Source organism: Calidris pugnax, unplaced genomic scaffold (assembly GCF_001431845.1).
Source record: "Calidris pugnax isolate Ruff unplaced genomic scaffold, ASM143184v1 scaffold133, whole genome shotgun sequence".
NCBI classification, from domain to species: domain Eukaryota; kingdom Metazoa; phylum Chordata; class Aves; order Charadriiformes; family Scolopacidae; genus Calidris; species Calidris pugnax.
In genome coordinates, this window is record NW_015090977.1 from 9,298,614 (window position 1) to 9,320,486 (window position 21,873).

At 51.2% G+C, this 21,873-nt stretch overlaps 1 protein-coding gene across 2 annotated transcripts in view; it reads left to right on the plus strand.

The window, feature by feature from the left end:
- LOC106894448 (myotubularin-related protein 4-like) overlaps window positions 1-21,873 on the plus strand; it is a 37,816-nt gene that overhangs the window by 6,792 nt on the left and 9,151 nt on the right. For both annotated transcript variants that reach the window (XM_014953094.1, XM_014953093.1), the window contains exon 2: window positions 14,077-14,140. In XM_014953094.1, coding sequence (XP_014808580.1) covers window positions 14,138-14,140 — 3 coding nt within the window. In that variant the 5' untranslated portion in view covers window positions 14,077-14,137. The remainder of the gene's footprint in view (window positions 1-14,076; window positions 14,141-21,873) is intronic.

A 21,873-nucleotide genomic window follows, 5' to 3' on the forward strand; every position in this document is an offset into this window, starting at 1 on the left:
CCTTCCCTTCCTTTCCCCCTTTCCCCCCTTCCCAAGCTGGATCACTGTGTAGGGAGGGCAGTCATCACGCCATCCTGAGCAGCAGGAGCTGACGTTGGACGAAGCTGCCAGGTAGCTGAAAAAAGGCACAGAAGGCAGCTGATACCCACTTTTCAACGCGTTTTTTTTTTTTTTTTTTTCAAAGCTGAGATCCTCATGATTTGTGGAACTGCTGTTAAGTCCTGGTGTGATGAGTATCTGCCTGCCTCGGTGGTGCTCCTGGGCAGCCCGTTTCCCTACAATCCGATTGGGTTGGACCATGATGGCTGGGATCCCTGCAGGGCAATTAACTTTGTCTCCTCTTTCTGGGATATCAGCATTTCTTTCAGTGTATTTGAGTCCTTTGTGCTTCTAGACAATGTGCCTGGTTCTTTTCAGTCCCCTGCAAACACCTCTCTCACCTGCACAAGGCTGTTCATCACCTGCCTGGTAAGGAGGGGAGATCATCTGCTTCTAGAAAGTGCCACTGCTTACTATTTCTCTGTTAGGGGAGCTACTGGCTTGCATTTTTCATATCCATGCCCTTTGCAAGCAGCTGACAAGAGGCGACTACTCTAGAAAGGAAAGCTCTGTGTCCCTTGTTTCTGTGCACCTTCTCCGGTGACCTGGTGGCATCCAGAGGCCATGGATATGTGTGCAAACCCAGCAAGTCGCTGTGGGTATAGAGAGAGGGCCTGGGCAAAGAGAAATCTCCTCTTACTTGCAGCAAGGCAGCTCCTCCATCTGCTGGCCTGATTCCCACCGGGCTCTGTGTGCTGCCTCTTTCCCTTTTGCAGGAGGAGGGAATAATGCCGTGTCCAGGGAGGGACAGAGCTGAGGTCAGAGGTGGATCTTCGCGTAGAAGTTGTAACCTGGCTGAGCTGATGGTCTGTTAACCAAGCAATTGTGAATTCTGGTACTGATGCCAACTCTGACTCTGCTGTGCTCGGATTGGTACTGCAGCTTGTGCAGTACAGTGCCTTGATAAAGTAATTTTATTATTAGATTTAGGGAGTTATATCATCCCTGGGATAACACAGTGCTGTGTATCTTTCCTGTTCCTGCTCCAGGTCCCACCCTGACACCCCACTAAGGGCCTTGCTGCCTCTAACTCAGGCAGGTGAAAAATATATTGGGCTCTGAATGTCTGTTATTGATGTAGGCTGGGCTTTCCCGTTTGGATTTAGCTGTCTATGGGAAAAGAAAGTACCTTGATTTCAAAGGAGAAGTGCTTGTTTAAGCTGTGAAGTCCCTATTTTTTGGGGAATTTTGAACCTGCGGTGTGTCATCCTACCAGCAGTTGTAATTAAAGGGCACGTAACAGCAAAAACACACAATCTTTTAATGAGAAGTCCTGCGGAAGGGAAGGGGCAGTGCTGGGAGACCCCCGTGTATTGGAGGTACGCGCAGAAATCCCCGAGGGGACTGAAGAGCAAGTCTCAGACTTTCCCTGTAGCTTTGCCAGATTATACCATCTCGTAGGGCAGTGTCAAGTGCTCCTCTGCCCGCAGTGGAAGTGGTACCTCAAACAGAGCTGTTGCTGGAGCAGGTTTGCTCTGGTCCTTCTGCTGACACTGGCCCCGTGGCTGTCACAGCTCCATGTCTGTTCCTCCGCCTGGTGGTTGTGATCCTTCCAGTGATATCTGCCATGCCTGGTGAGAACACCCAATGGGAGCCTCGGGGGGACAGTGTCTTTAGGAGAGGTGACCTGGGCAAAATTAATTTTTGCTTAAGCTTTGCTTAATCCTTGAGTGATGATGTTGACTCTGTTCCTGTAAGTTGTTGTGATACTGGGAGTTAACAGGGTGCCAGCCTGATAACTACCTAGAGGAGCAGATGCTTTCTTTCTGTAGCACAGCAGGTTGGTAGCACGAAGAACTGCGTTGGGGAGGAGCTATTCTGCCTGCTGAAGGTGAGGGATGAGACTTGGGGCAGGAAGAGATAATTCATGGAGTTGCCTCAGGCTGAGATTTGATGGACTTAGAGAGGAGCAGGGCCTTCAGGGAAGCCCCTGCAGTACCTTAAGACGAATAAATGATCAGAAGAAATGACTGAAGAGGTGCGCTTTTGTCTGAAGAATTGGTAATGGCCTTTCTTGTGCCCATGGCTGACTCACACCACTGACTGTTCCCACTAGGAGAGCCGGTAGCATCCGAGGTGCTGTGCTCATCACAGGGCAGCCTGGAGACATACTGCAGGCAGCTGCCAGCGGGAATGCCGCGCTGCCGTCGGGCAGCCAGCACCCACTGGATGCGGCTCTGCAGGAGGAGTGGATGCCAGGGCTGGGATGTGCCAGCGAGTGAGTGACTCACACCACTCCCTCCTGTCTTTTGCACTCCTTGGACTGGCACAAGATAGTTCCTCACCTTCTGTGTTCTTTGCTCTTTCCCCTTTCTGTAATTCTAAAAGTCAGTATCTGCAGCCTGCTGGCACTGCTCTCTGGGGACTGTCACCCCCCAGCAGGCAGACAGAACCTTTCTGCTGCCTGCTCTCTGTGTTTCCATCAGAAAGAAGATAGCCAAGCACCTCTGGATGCTGGATGAGGTGATCCTAGACAGAGCCTGTTTTGTTCAGGGGAGTAAATGGAGATTATTTTTTAATATAAAACTGTTGAATGCAGAGGTTCTGCGGAGACATTCTGTCTCATGAGGAAACACTGTGCAGAGCTCTCATTGCCATTGCTAAATGAGGCAAAAGAGGAAGCAAAAGTGTTTTCATCCTGTGAAGTGGACTAACAGTTTTGTTTTATAATAAAAACACAAACTCTATGAAAAGCGAAACCCCCTCCCTCCCTTTCTCTCTCTTCTATTGCGTCTTTCCTTTTTCAGCAGGTGTTTCTACTGGAGGAATTTCCAGAGGTGTGACAGAAACTGTTCCGCCCTTGGCCTTGCCTTCTTTTATTGAAATATGAGAGGAAGTTACCAAGACTTCTCAGAAAAGGTTCAATAGGTCTTGTAGCAGAGGAAGTCATGTTTTCAGCGTGTTTTATTAATGACGAAACAGTCAAAGCCAGAGCTTGAACGAGCGTTGGGCTCATCCATGGGAGTTCCCAGGGAGCCAGGAGCATGTGGTGCTGCAGAGGGTTGTGCTGCTGCTCCCGCTTCCCCGGGGCTCCAAAAATCTTAGGGAAAGAGATGTTACTGGCGCGACACAGGATGGGGAGCGGGACTTCCTCGAGTGCTGCGACTCCCACTTCTTGCAAAGCTGCAGCTTTTGGCTCTGCCTGTTCGGCGGTGCCGGCACCCAGGGGTGCTGCAGCCCCGGGCGCTGGCTGGCCGTGCAGAGCGTGTGCTGGGGAAATGTGGCTTTGGCTGGAGCTGCTGAGAGAGAGATCTGCCACTGGGTTCAGCAGCTATGGGGTTTCATCTGTGTGTGTCAGCGATGCCGACGGGAGGAAGGTGCCTATCTTGTATTATATTATAAAAATCCCCTTTTGAGATTTGGCTTTGTGTTTAGGTGTAGTAACTCATGTGCTTCATTTTTATCCTAAACCTTTTAGAGGCAGGAATTTGATCCCTAATGAGTTTTAATACAGTGAGTTATTAAAGGTAAGAAATCCCAGACTCTGTTTCTGGCACTAAAAAAAACCCGACCATGTGAATTATAGCAGGTGAATATAAATCCTCAGGCTCATTTTAGTTCTGAGTTTCTCACCGGGCTGTCTGCATACCCTGTCCTGCTGGAGGCTGGCAGCGGGGAAGGGACAGCGCGTGTGAATTTATGCAGCTCTTACTGCTAGATAAGCAGAGGACTTGCTATATATATCGAATTGCTTTTTCTTTCCCTTATTGATTGGCTGGGGATTTCCCTTTCTCAGAGTGCCTTTTGGGTGGACGTCATGGACAGCACTGTTTTTAGAAACAGTTAAGCTGATGGTAGCAGTTAAGCTCACCTGAACTTAGTGTCCTGCCCACATCGTTTGGGGTGAGTTTATTAATGAAAGCAGGTCAGTGTGCAAGGCAATCCCTTCAGATGATTTTCCACTGCTAAAGTGCAAAATATTTTTGAAGGCTCCTGATACCTAGAAATTAAAGACCAGAGGCTCCAGTTTAACCTTCTTAAACCAGGGGCTTGGGGTGGGAGAGGGGAATTGCTAAAGCCAGGTTAGGTATTGCTTGAGATCAGGAGAGATACCACCCCTAGAAAAGCCTCACAAAGGGCAAGTTTCTGAGTTCATTGCTGTATGTGCCTGGTTGGGAAGGGCAGTGGTGACAATACAAAGCCCTGAGAGGGCTTGTCTCCACAGAGGCATGGGGAAGGAGGACATCCAGGATGTCGTCATAATGTACCATCTGGAGAAACTTCCGTAGGAGCTGGCAGGATTGACCGTTGGGTGACCGTGCTCAGCAAAAAGCGAGAGATTTCAAGCTGAACATGTAATCGAAAGTGAGCTCTTAACTTATTAATAACAACTCTCAATGGTTTTTCCCTCATCTTGTGGTCATCTGTCTTCCTGTAGCTTGATGGCAGAAACCCTGAGCAGATGTTTGTTGCTCTGTTGCAGAGTGTCCTTCCTGTGGAAGGTGGAGTTGTGTATTTAATTTGATAAAGGTGCAATTATTGCAAGTTTTGAAGAGGAACTAACTGGGTTTCCAGCAGGAGCAGGAAGGACCATGCAGCAGAGGCGTGTGTCCCAGCCACAATTCAAGTGGTTGGACGTCACTGTCAGCGCCACAGACCCCGGCGCAGGATCCTCCTCGTCTTATCGGTGCGGCTGGTTGTGGGGAGGCTGCTGGGGAGACTGGGTTTGGTTTGAGTGACTTAGTTTGGGTGAGTCAAGAGGAGAAACCTTGGTGCTCTGTTGTCCTCTCAGACCTGCTCTAGTTTTGTTGTAGCTTTTTCACATGTGTTTATGCGGGTAACTAAAAATGGTTCATTTTTAGCAGAGGAGAGGCAGCCGCAGCGGGAAGCTTGTCCATCTCAGGACTGCCAACCCCAGTGGTGTTACAGGGACATTATAGGGCATATGATCACCTGGAATAACAGTAATATTTTTTTCTTTCAGACACTTTCTGTTGAATCCCAGGGGGAATTTGGATGCTTGCAGGCAGGCACCAGTTTAGTGTAGTACCGGTTTGGGTGCCAAAGGTGTCCTGCCTTGCCTCCAGCTGCCTTTACCCAACAGTCCTGTCTTCTGGCTGCAGGCAGATGTCTTACAAACCTTAGGACTTCTAAAATAATACCGGACGAGTATGTTTACACTCCTGTATAAAAGAATAATGGAAGTTATATTTGTAATAACAACTGGGCTGAAGTTGTGTTGCTGCTGTTTACTTGAAAGTACTTTAAAGTACCCGTGTGGTGAGTACGAGCGTGTCACAGCTCCGAAGAGCCGTGGGCTTGGCTGGGGAGAGTCGGTGTGGGGTCAAGCAGGGGGGCGGCACCACTTCAGGATTTCATCTTTTGATTTTGGAGCCTTCTGCTGCATTTGGGTCACATGTTTCAGGCTTTTTTTTTGCATTCCCAAAGACTGCCTTTCAGAAAGAACTACAGCCGTCAAAGACTCCGCAAGTTGATGGGAATTAAAAGGTAAATTCTCCTAATGCATAAGAAGAAATGAGTGTTTGCACAGAGAGTGGTTTAGACAGCACTTCTCCAGCCTGGTAACTTGGGATGTGACCTCAGTAGCACAGGCACCATTTCCTTGAAGCTGTTGTTGCTTCCTTCCTGAGATTGAGTTAAAATCTGAGCTCGGGATGGGGTGGAGAGAGGTGACAGGGCTGCCAGTGGCCAAGCCAGAGGGAGCCCAGAGCCCACGCGTCCCCCGGGGCTGCGGGAGGAGTACCGGGAGCAGGCAGGAGCCTGGACTGCAGCTGGGATGGGTCCATCTGCACTGCTTTGGGTAGGGACCAGGCAATTGTTTGTATTTGAATAAAGGCTTAATTGTGACTTGAAATGTCCCAACTGCTTTCTTAAAGAAAAGCAAACAAAACTGGAGAACAACGGGCTGGAGTTACAGGGGGTTTTGGAACTGCTTGCCAAAAAGCTGTGCTTCCTGTCTCCTGTAGTCCGGTGGTTATGAAGTTCAGACCAGAGCTTTGGCTTCGAATCCTGTCTCTGCCAGCTCGGGATGAAGGGCCTGGAGGGTGGGGATGGCACGGGAGCAGAGGGGGCTCTTTAAGTCCATGGTTCCTCCATGTGCCCCTGAAATGACTGAGGGGTCCGTCTTGCTCTCTGCTAGTGTCTCGGCTCCGCGCTGGCTGATGACGGGGCGCAGGGATGGCAGGGCATGTGGCACGGCGTGTGGCACGGGACAGAGCCCTCGGCAGGCCTGTTCTCTGCCAGCTCCTTGGGAAGATGGAGGAGGTGGCAGAGGCTGACCTGGCAGGGGAGCGTCCCTGGTGTGCTGCTGCCACCTGGTGCCACCAGCTGCCCCCAGCCTCTTGGCTGCTTCTCTGGCAGAACAAGGGATTTCTCTGCCACAGCCTTGGTAAGGGGAAGGAGATGGTCTGGAGTAATGTGTGCCAACGGTCCTTGCTCTGTGGGGCGTGAGGCTTCCTTAGCAGTTACTGGTTTCCCCTTGTAATTCTGATTTCACTGTTGTGAATGTGAAGAGCGGAGTCAGCTGGCAGGCGGGCTTGCTGCTGAAATTAATTATGCTTAAAATCATTGCAGTGATGGATAGCAGTGCTCGTTAAGGGACTGGCAAAGCGCTGGGCTGTGTTCCCTTCCCTCATAATCTTGCACACATTGATGACATCTGGGTGGCACTGCTGGACCCTTCTTGCTGTAGGTGTCCTATGAGCTGGAGTCCATCAGTCTGTCTGGCCATGCACATGGCCTAAGCTCATTTCTGGCTCCTCTCTGTATCCATCTCTCCTGACTCCTGTCTGAGTGGGACGTGGCAGGGTCACCTTGGCAGAAGAAAGGATGGGATGGAGACGGTGGTGAAGTGGTCCTACATCTTTGGTACACAAGGGGTCTCCCCCTTCACTCTTCCACAAACCAAGTTATCATTAGGCCGCTTTGCCATAGTCCCCAGGCTGAGCTGTTCCTGGGCCTGAGGCGCAGAGATGGGTGGCAGGTCTTCACTGCGTGCTTCTATCTGGCCCAGCCTATTGAGTTAGGCATTTTTCGAATTCTGGTGGTATTTTCCTCCCCCGAGCTCTAGTCTTGTTTGCCCATTTCTCCCTCTGGCTCTCTCCACACCCTCTTCTGCATTCCTACATCCTTTCTTCCACGGCTGCTGCTTTTGCTGTTTCTCCCACCCTCGGCAGCGCTCCCTTCTACACTGTCCATCCCTTGCAGCGCTCGAGGGCCAGGCTGCCTGCAGTGGGGTGGGCTTAAGGCTTGTGGGGCTGCTCTGTTCCCTGCTGAACACGAGCTTGGCTTTGTAGGGCCTTAAGCCTGTGGCTGCTCCAGGCACAACTCTGACTTCTCCAGTCTTCTGTCCCCTTCCTTTTTACTGCAGAGGGAAAAAGGCAAAACACTGTGTCACCGTCCCCTTGTCCCTCCCTGTGTTTCACTCTTCTCTTTTCCCTGCCCAGGCACACATTCTCCTCTGGTTTGTCGTTTTCCTTCCGACCTCATCCTGTCTCTTCCTCCCCGTTGCACCTTTCCTATTCCCCCTTGTTCTCAATTTCTCACCTGCCTTTGACTCCTTCCCCATGCTGTAGTATCTCCCTCCTTAAAGGCAAAGCTTGTCTCTGCTCCTGCTCACCTCCCGTGGCTGACTTTTCCCCACTTTCATGGTAAGTTCCAGTATGTGGCCCATTCAGACCAAAGTCCATCCCCTCCTCACCCTGCCTTAGCTGCTCTACTAGAACTGCTGGTGCAAAACCCTTGAGCTTGGCAAAATCTCCCAATTATCATAGAATAGTTGGGGTTGGAAGGAACCTTAAAGATCATTGAATTCTAACCCCCCTGCCCTGGGCAGGGACACCTCCCACCACACCAGGTTGCTCCAAGCCCCCTCCAACCTGCCCTTGAACCCCTCCAGGGATGGGGCAGCCACAGCTTCTCTGGGCAACCTGGGCCAGGCTCTCACCACCCTCACACCAAAGAAGTTCTTCCTGAGATCTCATCTCAATCTCCCCTCGCTGTGTCAAACCTTTCCCCCTCGTCCTATGGCTCCCCTCCCTGACCAAGAGTCCCTCCCCTTCTCTCCTGTAGCCCATTTAGGGACTGGAACAGTGCTATAAGGTCTCCCCAGAGCTTCTCTACTCCAGGCTGAACAACCCTAAAATCCTTACCCCTTTCACTGTGTGGCAGTTGTGCTCCTGAAATCCCTTCCCTGAACTCGCCCTGCCCGTTCCCTCCCTCCCTCTGCTGCTCCTTCAGCATTTCCTCAGGGATCTGCTCCCCAGCGGGGCTCTAGTTTCCATCCTCCCGTGCCTCTGTACTCTCTGTAATCGTACCCACGCGTGCATTCTGCCTCCCTCCTCTGCAGCTGGCACATGCGGCTCCAGTTTCTCTCCTCCTCGATGCCCAGCTGTCAGTCCAGAGGGATGGATAACCTGTTCCCATGTCACCTGTGTGACTGTCACCGGTACTGGCTCAGAGCAAGGCCTCTGACATCTGCACTGCACAGCTGTGTCACTTTGGACTGAGAATGTGCATGTGGACTAGCAACACACTAGCCAAATCGGGGTATGTTTTGGGGCCAAAAGGTGAATTTCTCCTGTAGGATAATGCTGTGTGGTCAGGAGCGTTTCTGGCTGCGGCAGCTCTCTCTGGTCTCTCTGCCATTCTGCAAAGAGCTGCTGTATGTGTCCCGGTCCGATCTCTCGGGTGCAATCCTGTGTTTGATGTTCCTGCTTTGAATGCAAGAGGAGCCTAATCAGTCTTCAAAGAGGTTTTTAAATAGGAAGGAAAACACTTTCTGGGCATTTTAATCCCAAACTGACTCTTAGATTGGACAGGCAGGAAGGTTTGCAGGCCGTTACCCTCTCCCAGCTGCCATGGTGGCTGTGGGGAAGCCAGGGCGGTTCAGCTCTTGGCAGGACGTGGTTCTGTGCCACAGGCTGAGAGAGTTGATGCCCGTGTCTTGGTCCTTGTTGGTCTGAGACCGTCAACCATCACCTGGTACTTGGGATGGGTAATGCCTGTGTGGCATTGGGGTGCCCCCCTCTCCTGGGGGAACACCCTTTCCCCTCCTGGTATCTCGCAGGAGGTTGATGTTGGGTGTGTGAGATGCTCTGTAACCCTGAGCCACCCATCTCCTCGGGAAGAGCAGCCAGAGCTGGGGTGTGCCGAGGGCATCACGGGCAGCTCTGCTTACTCACAGGCCTGTCGGGATTCATGTATTCAGATCTGGACAAAAAATAGGATTTGATCCATTTTAAGCACTCTAAGCAGTAAAAAGGCCAGCTTTTTTTCATAAGCTTGATGGAATTTATCCAATTCTGAAACTTCATCTACCAGTAATTGGATTGAGTTATATCCTTGTCAGCAGAGTTGCCTGGAGCTGCCTATACTTTGCATAAATACTTAAACATATTGAGCAAGTCTTCTCTTTAATGTTGGGGTTTTTTTTTGGTTTTTTTTTTAAGCTGCATATGGGAGCTTGTTTTTTTGCTTTGGATCACTGGATGAGTTTTGTCTTTCTGCTTCAAACTTGCTGTCTGAGCCTTGGCCACCCGGAGGCAGTTGTAGCCATGGCCCAGCAGCGCTGGGGACAGAAACGCCGTCAATTCACTGCCTCTGCTGTTTATGACTTTGCTGTATCAGTGCAGTAGACTTTTTGCCTGCTCCTTGTTGGGGCAGCTCGTGTGGAGGTGACTGTGAGGTCCTGTGAGGTCCAGGGCCTGGGAAACAGCAGCCCTTCGTCCCGTGGGTAGTTCTGGGTCTCTGAACTCGTACCTCGCCTCTGGTCGTACCCGTCTGCAGTTCAATGACGATCGCTGAGCGCTGCGGAGCAATCTGAATACTTTGGCAACTTGTCATCGTCATCTGCTGACATTCTGAAGCTCTGGTAGCCCAAGCTTTTCTTTTAATAGTTATTCATCAGTAAAAGCCTTTGTGTTGTTGAAGACCAGCTGGTAGCGGCCTTCATTAGAAAGAGCCCTCGGACCTGTAATTTTGCTTAAAATAACAAAGACCATCCCGTACAATCTGCTTTGCATGTAACTATGTGGTCTGACAATTATATTTTTAGCCTCTAATTAGTTGAGAGGCTTGAGATGGCTGTTCTGTTTCATTTGGGATCAAAATAAGGCTAATGGGGTTCCTGGTTGTTTCTTCTAACATCTCCCGTTTAATATTAGGGCTTGTTTTTTCCCCATTAAGCACATCAGGACTAACTCTACTATTTTAGCTGAAATTAAAATGAAATCACTGCCTGGGGCAGGCACTGAGCACAGAGAGCTTCGCTCCAACTGCAAACAATTGGTGAAGTTTTATAAGCAATTAAAACCGAGCCTGGTAGCGGGGAGCTGCCAGAGAGGCCACCCACCTCGCCGGGTGCGCACCAAGAGCCGTGTCCCAGCAGCGCTAACGAGGCTGGAAGCCATCATGGGCACTTGCTGTGTTTCCCACCTTTCCAAAGCTCCATGTGTGCATCCGAAATACCCCCACGTGCCCCGACAGCATCCTCCCTCCTTCCTGAGGGGCCCCGCTCCCTGCAGTGTGCGGATGGCAGCCATGGCAGGGACCAGCCGTGACATTCCTCATCATTCAGCGTTCCCTAAGCCCCGCTTGCCATCGTTAATCAAGCTGTGCTGAAGGCAGGGCTATTAAGCTTTTCACAAGGTTTTCTGTGAGGCTCCTGTAAAAACACGCTGATGAAGCAGCAATACGCTTTCCTGGCACCTCCGCAAAACACAGAGAGAGTAAACGTTTCTTCTGATTTTTTGACAGCCTCATTCTTTGCTTGGAGAGTCGAGTTTTCCAGCGCACGTACGGTTTGTATCGCACCTTGCCTTGGCTGGTGGCTGAGGGGCAGCCCCCAGGTGTGTGAGTCCGGAGCTGCAGCCCAGAAAATGGAGAGGAGTCACGGATGGGGTGGGGGGTGTCTGGCCGGGGTGGGGGGTGAGGGTCCCGGAGGGGGACGGCGGGTCCAGCTCTGCGGGCAGGACTCTGCTGTCCCGGCTCTTCCCTCGCAGCCCCCGTGTCTCTGTCGGCATCTGCAGGAAGCAGGGCAGGGGTTTCCAGGCGCTGCTTCCGTCCCCGGCACTCTGTTTTGCCCTGGGAGAGGCAGAGCTCCCTGGAGGAATTAACACGGTTGCCTAACGAAGTGTGCAGTAACAAGCTGAGTCACATAGGCAAGAGGCTGGGGGAGAGCAAACTGAGGGTTTTACGAGTGTTCTCAACCCTGACACTTCCTTATTATCTGAGGATTTGGCTCTGAGATTTATAGTTCCAGGGTAGGATACAGGCTATAAAAATGCTTAAGTGAAGCGAGTTATTTTCTCTACCTCCCCCAGCCCCGGTGTGTCAGATGTCACCCCCCTGGCCTCGTCAGCAGGACCAGCACCGGTGGCACCGTCCCACGCCTCCCCCAGCCAAGCAGTGGGGAGGGCAGCGGGCTGCCAGCTTTGTGCCTCCTGCACAGAAACTGTCCCTTGAGCAGCCGCAAGGCCACACGGGTGGCTCCTGCAGGAGAGGTGGCAGATGCCAGCCCGGAGAGGTGACACAGGGCAGCTCCGTCCTCCCTCCCCGGGGCTGGGGTCACAGAGGCAGAGCCGGGAGCTGGTTGAACACAGCAGCAGAAGGACCATGGCCAGCCCTGGAGCAGGGGATGCCTTTGGAATGAGCCCGTGGAGCTGCACCAGTGCACAGGCAACGCCACCCGCAGACGTGTATATTCGGGTAGTGCTGGAGGTCCTTGGTGGGACGAGCAGCACTTGGAGTTTTTGTGGTATCTCCTGGCTTCCTTCACCCCATAAATCCTCAGGAGCTGCTTCATGGCTGCCTGGGGGAGGAGGAGGAGGAGGAAGGCCTGGGGCAGAGGAACATTCCTGCCGGCTGAGCTAAGGCGCTGCGGAGCCCCGGCCTCCCTGGCCCGCCTTTCCCTGGGCAAGTGGCTGGGGAGAGCAGAGCAGCCAGGGGTGGGAGCGAGGAGGAACATCCTCAGACGTGACGTAGCCAAAGAGAGTCGCAGTTTCTAGTGATTACCGACTTCTCCTACAAGGAAGGAAGTGAGAAACTGAAGTAGCCATTAGCAATGATTCAATAAGTTGGTACAGACTGTACTGCAGGAAAAGTACGCGTGTGTCATTTGGTGTTATCAATAATTCAGGTATCTTCAGACTAGTGACAAAGCAGACTTAACATTTTACTTCTCGTGCTAATTGTGCTTTTCACCTAATTTGTAAGTCACCAGTTGGCAGCGGCTCTTCCCAGTGGCGTGGTGAGCTGCTACTAGATTATTTTTTTTTCTATACATCAAGTCTGGTAAGCGTGATCATTTTTTGTAAGTAGTGGAAAAAAGGCTTTTATAGTTGAAAAGAGCCAGTCTGGATCTGGGTTTGAAGGGAGATACCACAGTATTTGACTTTTTCTGTTTTTCTAGCAAAAAAGTTAATTCCCATTGTGGGTTTTTTCTTATTTTCCTGGAACTTGGTGATCTGCTTTTCGATGTCAGATAATACAGCGCACAGGTTTTGAATCCTTCCTGAACTCCCATTCCTTTCTCCTGTCCTTTCTCATTGAGTGCATGGCAGGACAGGAGAAATTAACTGAGAGTCCAAGGGTAATTATCGCTGGCTGGGGGTGCAGCCGGGCTCCCTGCCGTGAGGGGCTGGGGGAGCTGGGGGCTGCGTGTGCTGCTGGCTCACGGTGAAGGTCACATCTCAAAAATGACTCCTTAGTGCTGGTGTTCCGCTTGTCCTTGTGACGTGTGGGTGTCAAACGCATTATTAATGAATTATTATAAACAAATTAAGTATTCTGGGCTGGGAGAGAAATCTCTGAGTGGAAGGAAAGCCTTGAGTAGCTTCTCCAAAACTCTTCTGGCGCCGACCCCGTTCCTCAGCAGCGGAAGGAGGGGTAATTCTCAGCTGAGGTATGTTGTGTGAGACGTTTAGACAATCTCCAATTCCACATTTGTTGACATTTGTATTACATCTAAGGAGGAAAAAGGTTAAAATAAGTGGCGGCAAAACTTACTGAAGAGCTTGAGCATTCCTGGAGCTTTGGTGTGCTACAGGCTGCTGGTGGCTGGCAGAAATCAGGTGGAGTTGATGAAGCCTCAGCCATCTTCAGGCTACACTTAAATGCTGAACATCCCCACTTAAAACGTTGTTACTTTTAAAAATGGTTGGGACACGCGTGCAGGTTTCCATGTTGCAGTGAGGGGGCTGCACAGTCAGGTGAGGGGCACGGGGGGCGGGAGGGCACAGAGCAGCTGCCAACCCGTTTCCGAAGGCAGTGCTTAATTGTGTGTAATTCCGTCCCCTGCTGGGGCTGGAGGAGCAGACCAGGGGGCAGAACTCGGACAGAGGAGAGAGACGTTGGTGATCAAATCATCCCATGTCGGAGACATCTGAAAGCCTTGAGGAAGCATCTCTTCCTCCCTGGAAATCCCAGGATCACCTTGGGACCATCCAGTGCTATTGGAAAGGACATTCTCAGAGCAGGACTCTGCTCAAGCCTTGCTGCCTGGCTGTCTCCTGCTAGCGGGGACAAAGCCAGCAGAAGGGGCTGCTGGTTTTTGCATGGCACTTTGAGCTCTTGCATCCTGCCCTACCTCCTAGGAAGGACGAGATTTGATTTTAGAGATTATTTCCTCCCAAAACCACAGCGATCTTCTCCAAGCACTGGAGTTTCGTATGAGCAAGGATCCTCCCCGTGTCCTTGAACCGTAATGGCTGAGTCTGTCTTCCTTCAGCCCCCTTCTGCTGCCCCGGGGGGTGTTTTACACCTCTGGGGTACTGGTCCGTGTGTGCTGGTGGTTAACAAGCCCTGCGTGTCGTGCCTGACCAAAGGGATTTGGTGTCTCCCCTGTGGTGCTGGGTCTAAATTCCAACAGGTCTCAAAAGGGCACAAAACATGTTGGCAGTGATAGGAACAGGGTGCTGGCCTCGCGGGCTACAGAGTTTTTCCCCCTTTATGTTCATGCTGAAGTATCATTCCTGTTGACCTAAACTTCTGCTCTGGGTTGTCTCTTCTTTGCTGCAGGTGAGACTAGTGGAAGGACCGAGCTGTGATTGAACCAGGAGATTTTGGAGGGTGTCTGAGGATGGTGAGTATCTGTTCTAATCTGCCACTGTCTTCTGCGGGTGGTTTTGTTCTGTCTTTGTGTGTCCAGATTTTGTACAGCTGCTAAATCTATGAGATTAAATACAAGAAAGGGAAATAAGAGCACTATAGTATTGTGTATTATACATAATAATATCATACAGAGGACTTTTATTACTGTGGCTGTTGGTAGGGTAGGTTTACCCCTAAACTTGTTACTGGAACATACTGGGGGAAAGAAAGTTAATAAGACTGGAATCCCCTTTTGCCTCCTTGGACTGCTGACATAGTCATCCAGGTTTTGTGCTTTACTGATTTATTTTAGCTTTAAAAGTTAATGCTGGGATTTCTCATTCTGTTCCTCTGTCACCTCTCAATGAAGATTTAAGACCATGTTAATAATGTGTTCTGGTGCCACCAAAGTAGCAGAAATTTCACAATAATTAGTCACAGAAAAATATGGTGTAAAAGAATCTGGAAAGAGGTTGGTATAGAGGTTGGTGCTGGTCTCTTCTCACAGGTAATTAGTGACAGAACGAGAGGGAACGGCTTCAAGCTCCAACAGGGGAGGTTTAGATTGAACATTAGGAAGGAATTTTTCACGGAAAGAGTGGTCGGGCATTGGAACAGGCTGCCCAGGGAGGGGGTGGAGTCACCATCCCTGGCTGTGTTTAAGGGCCGTTTAGATGCAGTACTGAGGGACATGGTGTAGGGGAGGACTTTGTAGAGTAGGGGAGATGGTTGGACTCGATGATCCCAAGGGTCTCTTCCAACCTCAATGATGGTATGATTCTATGAAAGACTGAAACACGGCCAAAGCAGCCAGATTGCTGATAAACTCGGGTAAAGTGCCTCTAATGCCTCCAGCAAGAAATAACCCAACATCTGCGGGATCTGATGGGAGGAAGAAAGTTGGAGAGCAGGAATGTTGGAAGATACACTGAAAACATCGTTGGGGCGTAGTTTGAATCAGGGTTAGAAGGTGACAGGGTGCTCTGCAGATGGGGCTGTGGGTGGGCAGGAGCCAGGTGTTGCTGCAGTAACACGGTGTCAGCGTCAGCATCGGGCTCGCCTCTGCCAGAAACATATTGTTGTGCTGGAAGGAGTGCAGGGAAGAGCGGCAGAAACAGTCAAAGGGCTGGAAATTCAAATTGAGGACATGAAAAATTAGGTTAAACATGTTAAAAAAAAAGACTGCTGGAGGAAATAGTGACGTCTCCTGTGGGATTGTCCCCATGTGATCTATGAGCAACTGGAATAGAAACGGAAACGTGCTCTCTGCATTAATTGAACTGTCAGCTCTGGCAGTCGTGCACGCAGTGTTTTTGGTGTAGTCCCTGTCCTCTCTGGTTTGGCTTCAACATCTCATGCTTTCTGTTGGAAGAGCTTCTTGCTGCGCCTTAGGTTGAGGGGTGGGCTCTTGCGGGGAGAGATGAAGGTATGGCCATGTTGCTATGGGTCTTACGCTTCAAGTTGGAATTACCCTGGTGTCACACTGGAAGTGTGAAAAACCCAACAACTCTGTATGAGACTGAGCTGAGACTGATGCAGATGTATCCAGGTATGAATGGGGAAAAAAAAAAAGTCAATGAACACATGGAAAATCCATCAAAAGCCTCTCCAGGTAACGTGGAAAGGCCAGGCTGGGTCCACTGAAAGCCCCATTGACAGGGGTCACCGGTGGATGCTGCAGGGAGAGCCTGGGGTGACATCTCTCTGGTACACCCCCACCTGTGAGGATCTGCAGCTCAGCGACTTGTTAACCTAGAAACATTTTATTGGTGTTTTGTGAGCCCTTGGTAGAATTTTCTTCCGTGAGTTCACGTGGCTGCTTACTAAAGCCAGGCAAAGATGGGCAGCTGTGACTCGTTGCGGCAAAGGGCTGGGCTGCCGGGCTGCGGGGGGCAACCCCTCCTGCTTTATGTTTGAACCTGTCCCACATTGTTTTAGTTGATGGACCCCAGTTCTTGTATTGGGAGTACTGGTGAGGTGTGAGCATCTCCATGCCTTTCGGGATTCTGTAGACCTCTCACATTCCCATTGGACATCTGAAGAGCTCCAGTCTATAGAGAAGCCATCTGTAATCCTTGTCACCCCTCTCTGGACCAATATTTTTGGGGTACGTAGGCTGGAACTTTGGACTTAGTAAACCATGGAAGCTTTTCCTTTTCACTGGGCTCCTTTCCTGTGTAGGGAGGCTTATCCTGACCCACTCTGCCCCCCTCCTTAGTTGTAACCACAGATGGTTACAACATCTTCTAGACTAAAGGGTCTTCTGCTCCTTTTGAATACCTGAAGATGATTTTACAGTTTCAGAGGACCTTCTGAAAAGGATTTATGGGGTTTTGATATTTTATCAAAATGTTCCTTCGATTTCTTTAAAATTATTTTTCCCTTTTGGGAGAATAAAAACCCTCTAACCAACCAACAACAGCCCCACACCCCTCCCCTACTGTTTTGGGAAGTCTAGGCTTTTTGTCCCCCATGGCAAGGGAGAGAAAGCCACTTCAAATTGTGAGTTGTATAAATAAGCACTTGCCTCCACCTACCTCCCGGAGCTCCTGTCAGCAGCTGGAGGCAGAGCTGATGGAAGCTCTTGACAACCTCCTTTGAGTCCTTTTGTGACCCCTCTGGAGGGCTGTGAGTTCGGCGTGAGACGCCGGTGTGCCGGGAGGGATGGAGGTCGGGCGCTGGCCAATGGGTGCTCCGTGGTTGTCTGCTAACCCATGGGTGCTTCAGGGCTGGCCTTGAAGCAGCTGCTTGGAAGGCTGGCTGGAAACCCTGCTCCCTGCAGGCATGCTGAGTGCTGAGTTAATTACCCGTGGCCTCGGCAGTCAGAGGGCACAGCACTGATGTCCTCTGCTCAGCAGGGGCCTGCCCAAGAGCTTCTCCCTTTCTCAGCAGCACCCCAAACATGGATCACTGGCTGCTCTCCCCTCTCTGCCGCCACGAGCCCTTGGGCTAGTGTTGGTTAAGAGCTTTCTTGCTTTGGTTGTAGGACTCCTAATTTCTTCCCCAAGGACTGACTGCTGATGGAAATGACCTTGAAGATAGCAGTAGTGGTGCTTTAATCCTTAACTCTGGCTCATGGAAATCCTAATGAGCACCTGGAGCCTTAATACATGAGTTAAAGCTCCCCTGGAGTAAGTTAGTGCAGCTGCTCTGCCGCAGCTCAGGGCTCAGCTCTTCCGGCACAGCGGCATTCCCTCCTCTTACTGCTGGGGATACCGGGACTGCCGACAACTGGATTTCCACCATGGCTCGTACCCTTTGGAGGGGACCATGACTGATAGTCCAGGCAGGGCTTTGCAGGTCAGCCATCTCTTGTTCCCTCTTGCTGGCGTACAGAGTTGATAGCCCTGAGCTTCTGTCCTTTCATCCCCCTTCTCAAAGGCTTCTTGCTTCATATTTCTGTTACATGCTCACCTCTGGGTGCCTTTCTGACCAGACACTAAATGTGGTATTACAGATCTATAAGCTCTTCTGTCATTCTGTAAAGATGAAAAGGTAGCACTCACCATCCCAGTCCTGATTTCCAGGTTATAAAATAGTAACTTCTCTTCATGCAAATTTAGGGGGTTATTTCTGGGAGGCCACCTCGGTGGCTCAGCAGCCTTTCAGTTCACCCAAGGACCTCTTTAGGCTTTGAGGAAATGGACTATTTTTGTAAAGGGACCTGAAACAAGTCTTGTGAGGAGCAACTGAGGGAGCTGGGGGTGTTCAGCCTGGAGAAAAGGAGGCTGAGGGGAGACCTTCTCACTCTCTACAACTCCCTGAAAGGAGGGTGTAGCCAGGGGGGGAATTGGTCTCTTCTCTCAAGGAACAACCAATGGGACAAGAGGAAATGGCCTCAGGTGGTGCCAGGGGATGTTTAGGATGGATACTGGGAAAAATTTCTTCACTGGAAGGGTTGTCAAGCCTTGGCAGAGGCTGCCCAGGGCAGTGGTGGAGTCCCCATCCCTGGAGGGATTTAAAAGCCGGGCAGACGTGGTGCTGAGGGACATGGGTCAGTGGTGGCTTTGGCAGTACCAGGTTGATGGTTGGACTCTGTGATCTTGGAGGTCCCTTCCAACCCCAACAATTCTATGCTAATACAGAGAAGGGATGGAAGTGGTGCCCTCTGCCTAGTGAAAGAGTATTTACAGTAGCCTTATTTGTGGTGCCAAACGGAAATGGAAGGTAGCAATGTTTCAGGGTTGGAAAGGGAACACCTGTACTCAGAAGTCCGAGTCCGCTGTCCTGGGCAGGGGCACCTCCCTGCAGAGGACAGGACCAGTACTCTCGCCCTTTGGCTTCTTGCTTCCACCTCTTGGTGAGTGCAAGACCCGCCTGTATTTCAGGAGGGGTGGGCATTAGCTGTGCTTTGAACCACTCTCTCCGTGTCCTGCAGAAACCTGGGCTCACCCTTGATTATAAAGATGCTGTTCAGGGTGTTGACTGGCTCCAGGCCCCGAGAGAGATTGCAGCATCTCGGTGGCTTGTCCTGTGCTCCCAGTTCCCTGGGGGTGGGTTCCCGGGGCATGTGGGACCAGATGGCAGCTCACCCACATGCTGGGTTCCCAACGCACGCAGGCACATCTCCGTAGGGAATATCATTTCCCTCGGTGGGTGCAGGGTGGCCCCTTGAGCACCAGCCCTGTCTTTGCAAAGCGTGCATTGCTACTGGGAGGAATAAGGGTTAATTACTGCCAACTGGCCTGAGGAACATGCTGCCCATGTTCTGTTCGCCTCCTCTCTTCCTCAAAGTATGGTGAGACCTTTAGGATTGTTGTGATTGTGAGAAAACGAGGGAGGTTTCTCTCTTCCCCCTTCATGAACGTGTGTGACACTCAGAAGAGCCCGGTTACGTGAAAATAACCCTGTCTTCCTTGCTCAGGCTGGTGGTGGTTAGTGTTAATGGAGCAAGTACCAGCTGTTCAGGCGGGGAGGCATCTGAGGTGGCATTTAGGACATCCCTGCAGCTAAGCCAGCTAAACCAGGCTGCCAGCACTCGCCATACCTGCTCCAGGCCACCCAGGCTGCCCGGCACCAGGCGGGCTCACTGCCCACCCCTCTTGGCTTCCTCTGGCTGATTGCATGGAAAGGAGAGCAGGTATTTTGGGAGCGGTTGGAGGAAGAGGTGAGAGCGGTGGAGTTCGGGTCTGGTTCCTCCTGAAACTCCTTGAGGCTCTGAGACGGTGCTGAACTTCAGGGTAGGGTCTACTTCTGCTCTGCCCCAGGCTCAGCTCTCGGGCAGAAGTTTCTAAGCCGCGTGTGAGCCTTTTTCTAAAGTTAAAAGTGCAAAAGTATTTCAGCAAAAGCAGGAGAAGATCTATTTGTGGATGTTCAGGTCAGCTTAGGTTGGAAATTTAAAGTAATGATCTGTTGAGCAATCTTTTAACTCTGCACGGCTGCAGCTTAGGGTTACAAAGGTCCTTCTGCAACTCGAGCTGAAACCGTTCCCGTGCCAGGCCCTGGACCGAGCACGCGTCCTGGAAATCTCCCCGTGGGTCGGAGCAGAGCTCTCACCTGCCCTGCCTGTGCTTTTGTGTGTTATAAACACTGACCACGTATTGTATGTACTTAACATGTTAAATAGCGACGTGCCAAAGAGACTTCTGTGCTTCAGCCATTACCCACAGCCCTGCTGTGTTGCTTTTCTCCTGATGCATGACGGGGGGAAAAAAAAAATCAGTCTATTGGTCTAAAAAAAAAAAATATTGGTTCTTTAGTCTTGGTTTTCTTGGTCTAACATAGCTACGCTTTTTTTCCAGTATAAAAAGTTCCTTCCATCTTCTGCTCTGGTTTCTCAGCAAACCCCTGGCATTCACCCCAGAGGGGAACCTGTGGGGAGCAGGACACCTCTCCTGCCACTCCGGTTTGGCCAAGACAAATCTGTAGCATCGTCCATAATCTTCTTCATAACCCGCTGTTCTCCTTCCATTGACTTTGTGATACAAACGTGTTTGGTTTGTGGGTGCCCTGAGGCTGGGCAGTGCCTGACGTTGGCCCACCCTGCACCATGGAGGTGGAGCGGGACGGAGCCGAGGTGGTGATGGGATTTCTGTCTCCTGGCGTGGTTGCATTTTCTTCTAGGGCTTTTGTCCTGACTGGTGAAGCCTGTGTGAGGGTGGGCTGTGGGGTGGTTGCTGTGTTTGGCTTCTCAGCCAGGGAGTTCCCTGAAGGGCTTCCTGCGTGGGCACAGCGGGCAGCAGATCTGGGTGCTGCAAAGCTGTCTCTTGCTCAAAACAGCTCTGAATAATCTAACCCTTAAGGATTTTGTGGAGAAACATTCAAGTGTTTTCTCTGACTTGAGGAAAACCTTTTGAGATGCTGTTGGTATCACTAGGTAGAGCTGTCTGCGGTGGCCTTAGGGCAACCGCATCTAAAAGGAGCTTAATGGCTGCAGGCTGTGCGCTGGTTTGATGGCCCAGGAGCAAGAAGCTGGTACAATTTGGGCACAATAGTTCAGCCTGGGCCTTGGAGGATTAATGAAGGGCCGAGGTTTAATTTTGCATTTTAACAAAGATTCTTACTCTGGCTCAGTGGTGGGAGTTGGAGGAGCTGAGTGGCAGCTGGTGATGAAAATGGAGATGGCACTGCCCAGGAGGCTTCTGGGCAGCTCGCTGGTTGCTCATGGACTTGACGAAGAACAGGTAGTAAAAGGCCAGCTCCTGGGGGCAGGGCGCTGGGTATTCTGCTAAACCAGGGTGGCTGAAATCTCCTGCGGGAGCCAACCCCCCAGGGGTCAGTGAGGGGAGTGGGGCCAAGCTCCAGGTGCTGGTGGGAGCCGGAGACACCCAGCTACGCCCCACACTCACCTCAGATCCTGGGAAGGAGAACTTTATTGACCATTAATGGGCCAACATTAATGGTATGAGCTTCAACAAGACCAAGTGCCAGGTCCTGCACTTGGGCCACAACAGCCCCACGCATCGGTACAGGCTTGGGGAAGTGTGGCTGGAGCTGCCTGGAAGAAAAGGACTTGGGGTTCTAGTTGACAAGCAGCTGAATATGAGCCAGCAGTGTGCCCAGGGGGGCAAGAAAGCCAATGGCATCCTGGCTTGTATGAGAAATAGTGTGACCAGCAGAAGTAGGGAGGTGATTGTCCCCCTGTACTCGGCACTGGTGAGGCCACACCTGGAGTGTTGTGTCCAGTTTTGGCACCTCAATCCAAGAGAGATCTGGAGGTGCTGGAGCGGGGGCAGAGGAGGGCAACGGAGCTGGTGAAGGGCCTGGAGAACAAATCCTACGAAGAGCGATTGAAGGAGCTGGGACTGTTTAGTTTGAGGAAGAGGAGGCTGAGGGGAGACCTCATCACTCTCTACAACTGCTTGAAAGGACACTGTAGAGAGGTTGGTGCTGGTCTCTTCTCACAGGTAATTAGCGATAGAACAAGAGAATATGGCTTCAAGCTCCAACAGGGTAGGTTTAAACTGAACATTAGGAAAGAGTTTTTCACAGAAAGAGTGGTCAGAGATTGGAATAGGCTGCCCAGGGAGGGGCTTGAGTCGCCATCCTTGGATGTGTTTAAGAGTCATTTAGATGTGGTGTTGGGGGATATGGTGTAGGGGGGAACTTTGTAGGGTGGGGTTGATGGTTGGACTCGATGATCCCAAGGGTCTTTTCCAAACTGACTGATTCTATGACTTAAAGGCTGGGGAGTGTTCAGCAGCGAGAGAGCATCGGGGCAGCCCCTTTGTGCCCCCCTCCCTGGCCAGGCAGAGAGGACAGGGGGCTGCTGGAGGATCACAGGTG